A 4,110-nucleotide genomic window follows, 5' to 3' on the forward strand; every position below is an offset into this window, starting at 1 on the left:
GACTGCCTGGGGCGCTGAGCCTGGGGGGAATGGGGGTGGGAAGGGGAGGCCCTTTGCTCCTGGGGCTAATGTTTTTATTATGTTAGTGGACTTTGGTTTTTGAATGGTTGGGGATTTGGTTCACGTACGAGGAGGCATGCCCGGGGCACCGTTTGGTCCTCCTGGTGGGGGGAAGCCGAATGGAGGGGGTGGCAGTTGGCCTGGACGTCCTGGGGTTCGTGTTAATTTTTAGGATTCTTGTGATAGGTAGAGTGTAGAAGCGTACCGGGGAATGGGAATGGAGGGGGGAAGGCGCCTGGAGGAGCCATGGCGGGGTTCGGTACGGCCTGGCCTTCGGCGGCATACGACGAGGTGATGGAGTCGATGACAGATTGGGCCTTCTCTTGTCCGATTTCTGTGCGGGATTGGTGAGCATCTGATTGAATCAACCTTGATGGACGACGGAGACAAAACGTACGTTGATAGTATTCCAACACGTTCCTTAGATGGTTCCTTCCTGCATTGTGCGCCTTGCGCACGCTCATCGAGTCGTGCGTGAGGTACACATCACAATAATCACCTGTGGAGTAGGTCACCGAGTCAGCGAAAGTTGTGGCTGGAAATGATACGATCGATATAAAGCTGTATCTGCTCGATGGCGAGCTTGATGAACGTCACCGATATAGTGGCTCGGGAGATGGAAGAACCTACAGAAGAGTACACAGATGGTTAGTTGTTAGGCCCGTTAAGCTTAGGAAGGGAGGTACATATATTTTGGCATCTTGGGAATCTGAACAGGCACTGCTTTCTGAACGTTGCAGGCGAAACTTAAACTCGGCGGCGCTCAAGTGGCGCGTTGCGCGTGGTTTCAGACTTGGTCAAGGACCAAAATAGCTCTATTGGTAGATGCAGCGTGGCAAGGCGGGTTATGTGAGGCCTTCGGGAGGTCAATCCAGCTTGGCAGTCGCTCAGAAGGTCGTAGACAAGAATTGTATCGAAATTGGATGTTGAAGCGGAGTTCCAATGCGCCGGAGATACAATGGCGGTAGCACATGGCAGAATACGTAGGGTATATTTAATGCCTGAGGCATGAAATACCTTCCAATGTACGGGTTTCAAAGGACTATTTTCATTACAGCATAAAGAGGGGGGTTTGGAAATTGAAGACATGAGAAGTTAAAGATGGGGTGAACTATGTAGAGTTTGTTAAACCGGCCTGGGCCTCCATCATCTAATACCACTTATCGCCTTGACTGACAGCTATGCCCCCAGTTGAGGAATTTCTATACAACATTTATTGGCAGTTTCTTTTCTACTCGTTTATGTTGATTACCTATAGTATACACAGCAGCCAGGGGGTAGCTGTTGCCCGTAGTTTAGCTAGGGTTATGGTCGTTATAGACCAATGTCAATATTTAGAGCATACTATAAACTCATCTCATACATACCATCACCGCCCCCACCACTAAAATGAGCAAAGAATGCCGAGAAGTCCAAATCAGGATCCTAATAAAATTAGAAAGCATGCTATCAAATGACCAAGCTCTCAAACCTACCATAAGATCAAAATCTAGTCCAAGTGGCGCCTCGGTACAGATCAACGTCTCGATTGAGCCCTGTGGGGTACTGTCAGACTGAGACGACTGGGACGCCATGTAGCAGTTCTTCACACTCTCCTGGACTGCTTTGATCATTAACGGCCGGATATCTCTAGTACCAGACTCCAATGCTCGTATTTGACAGAGTACGACGGAGAGAAAGATGTATCGCTTGAACCTCGCAATGCCTTGGGCAACAATCTGAAGCATCTGGTCGTTGATATGCTCCAGGATGCGAATCATAGGCTCTCGTTGGACTTTGGACATCTCACCCAAAGGGTCTACAATGAGATGACCGGTTTCTGATGATACTGTAGTTGTTTCTTTGAGCTGACTGATTACCTCCAGACCTAGAACGGTAATAATGTCAAGGTGGAGAGAACCACAGAATGGCCCAGTACTCATCGCCATGAGACGTGACAGGTCATCAAGGTGTTGAGAAGGAAGCTGGATGCTTTCAGCGTATGATGCTATGATCATAGCCGACTCTCCACAGATCTTCCGAGAGAGGTAGAACCGTGGATCTTGCTGGGCCTGTAGCATGTAGGGCCGGTGAAGCAGTAGGATATAGCGACGAATTTGCATGTCGAGGAACTTCCTATGCAGATCAGTTTCGCCTGAGTATTGTGGCCAGTGCAGCTGGAAGTAGGTTGCGAGGTCACGGCAGGCTTTTTGTAAATCTGTAGCCAGCTGAAGCACGGCACTATATGACTGCTCCGAATCAGAACTGTTGATCAGTTTGGCCGCCTCCATACGGATTGGCAGAGATTGTCGCATCAGTAACTGTATCGAGGACTTTGTAAACTGTTGCAGTGGCTTTACGGTAGGAAATTCCTTGGTATCTGGCCACAGGTCCGCATCATTGATGTTATTCGGTATATGGCTATCAAAGTCCTGAGGGGAAATCATCAGCGGCATTGACGATGAGTCGATAGATTCATGAACCACTAGTTCCAGGATAGTCGTCCAAAGCCTACTCCGCATCTCTGCTTGGAACGGCGCTAAGCCTGGAAAGACTCGAGGGTCTCGGTGTAATCCCATGGTCATAGCCATTCTTAATAAAGAACCAGTAGATAGCCAGGGTGATGGCCCGATAGTGTTTGTTTTTCGCGACACGAGAAGAAGGCAGAAAACTTGAATACCGTCCAGATTTCTGGTTAATTTCTCAGAAGGGCCTACTAGCCACCATTGAGCTGCATATACCCACGTTTGCGCCAAGTGACGCAGTCGCTCCGACTCTTCCAGAATAGGGTAGAAAGTCGTGCCAATAGAGAAGATAAGACCTAGTTTGATCAAGAATGATGTTGATGATGCATGTGGCGCTTCCCAGAACTGATAATACTCTTTCCAGAAAGAAGGGATATGAACAACACGATATATTTGTTCCAAGGTCCGTATATACGCACTTGCCAGCTCATCACAAATTTGCCTGTCGGGAAAGGTACTGAAGAGGTCAGGAACAGGATCGTTCAGTTGCAGTGTTCGCTGGCTTTTCGCCGCCTTTCGTAAATTTCGACATTCCTTAGCCATCTCTGCTATATCTGCTTTCATGTCGACCATACTGAAATCCATGTCTTTTGAGTCGATTTGGCCGCCGGCAATCTACAAAAGATCAGCCACCGGAGTTTCCTGGGGGCTTTCCTAGTTACTAACCTTCTCGGCAGTGTACATCCAGTGGCTCGGTCCAAACAGCTTCGTCTTTTCTGCGGTGTTTCGCAGGCGAGGCATGATAGCAGGAATAGCCAAGTCTCCACTCACGGCACCGGGTTGTAGAGTCCGAGATAGTTCGGACAATTGCTGTTCGGCTTTACGCAGGCGGTTCTCCAAATCCTGTAGGGAGCTCCCACTCGTTCCTGTCCCTGTGTTGGCTACATCGTGCTGATCTAGTTGAGTGGAAGGTATATTCCGCAGGCCGTGAAATTGTTGTTGAGGTTGACCCCGTTCAGTGGGAGTTGACGCAGGTATGTCCGGGCTTTTTGGGGCCGTCCGAGCATCGGTCTGAGATGGCCTCGGCCGCGAGGATTCCCTATACGTGCAAGTCAAGGGATCCCGAGCATGTCGGCAAGCCCTACACGGCAGTTGGAGATCGCAGCGGACCTTACGCTCTCGGCACTGCTCGCAGGATTTGGCAGGACGCCGGCGTTTACGTGGCAGCGATGTTGAGGTTGTCCTGTTACGGGCAGTCATTTCAAGCCGGATATATCGCAGTGTAACACGACAACGAAAATAGGAGCATGTTCATGAAAGAATGACGCTGGATGTATAGACTGTTGATTCTCCGGACCCCGGGGATTTCGTTGGAATATCCCGAAGTTCGGGCGATATTCGCTTTATCTCCGTGGTTGCATCACGTTTGGGGGCTAAATTTTCCCTGCCAGATCCAGTGCTGTTTTATAGATCAGTTGCGATTCGTTGACTCCAACAGTTATGATATTCAAGACCAATTTGTTGCTCCGGTGAATAGCTACATATAATTTTGTATAAAAGCCCCCTACCCACGTGAAAACGGATATACAGGAGAAAACCAAAGATC

At 49.1% G+C, this 4,110-nt stretch overlaps 1 protein-coding gene across 1 annotated transcript; it reads right to left on the reverse strand.

Annotated features, from left to right (window-relative positions):
• Positions 1-120: 120 nt before the first annotated feature.
• Positions 121-3,764, reverse strand: ANOM_011761 (C6 transcription factor; the record flags this gene model as incomplete). Its single annotated transcript, XM_015557017.1, has 6 exons — positions 121-209; positions 266-394; positions 458-559; positions 1,428-1,485; positions 1,536-3,179; positions 3,231-3,764. 6 exons carry the CDS (start codon positions 3,762-3,764, stop codon positions 121-123), a joined length of 2,556 nt encoding a protein of 851 aa, XP_015400987.1.
• Between the last annotated feature and the right edge of the window lie 346 nt (positions 3,765-4,110).

The sequence above is a fragment of the Aspergillus nomiae genome (genome assembly GCF_001204775.2).
Source record: "Aspergillus nomiae NRRL 13137 chromosome Unknown contig00712, whole genome shotgun sequence".
Taxonomy (NCBI): Eukaryota; Fungi; Ascomycota; class Eurotiomycetes; order Eurotiales; family Aspergillaceae; genus Aspergillus; species Aspergillus nomiae.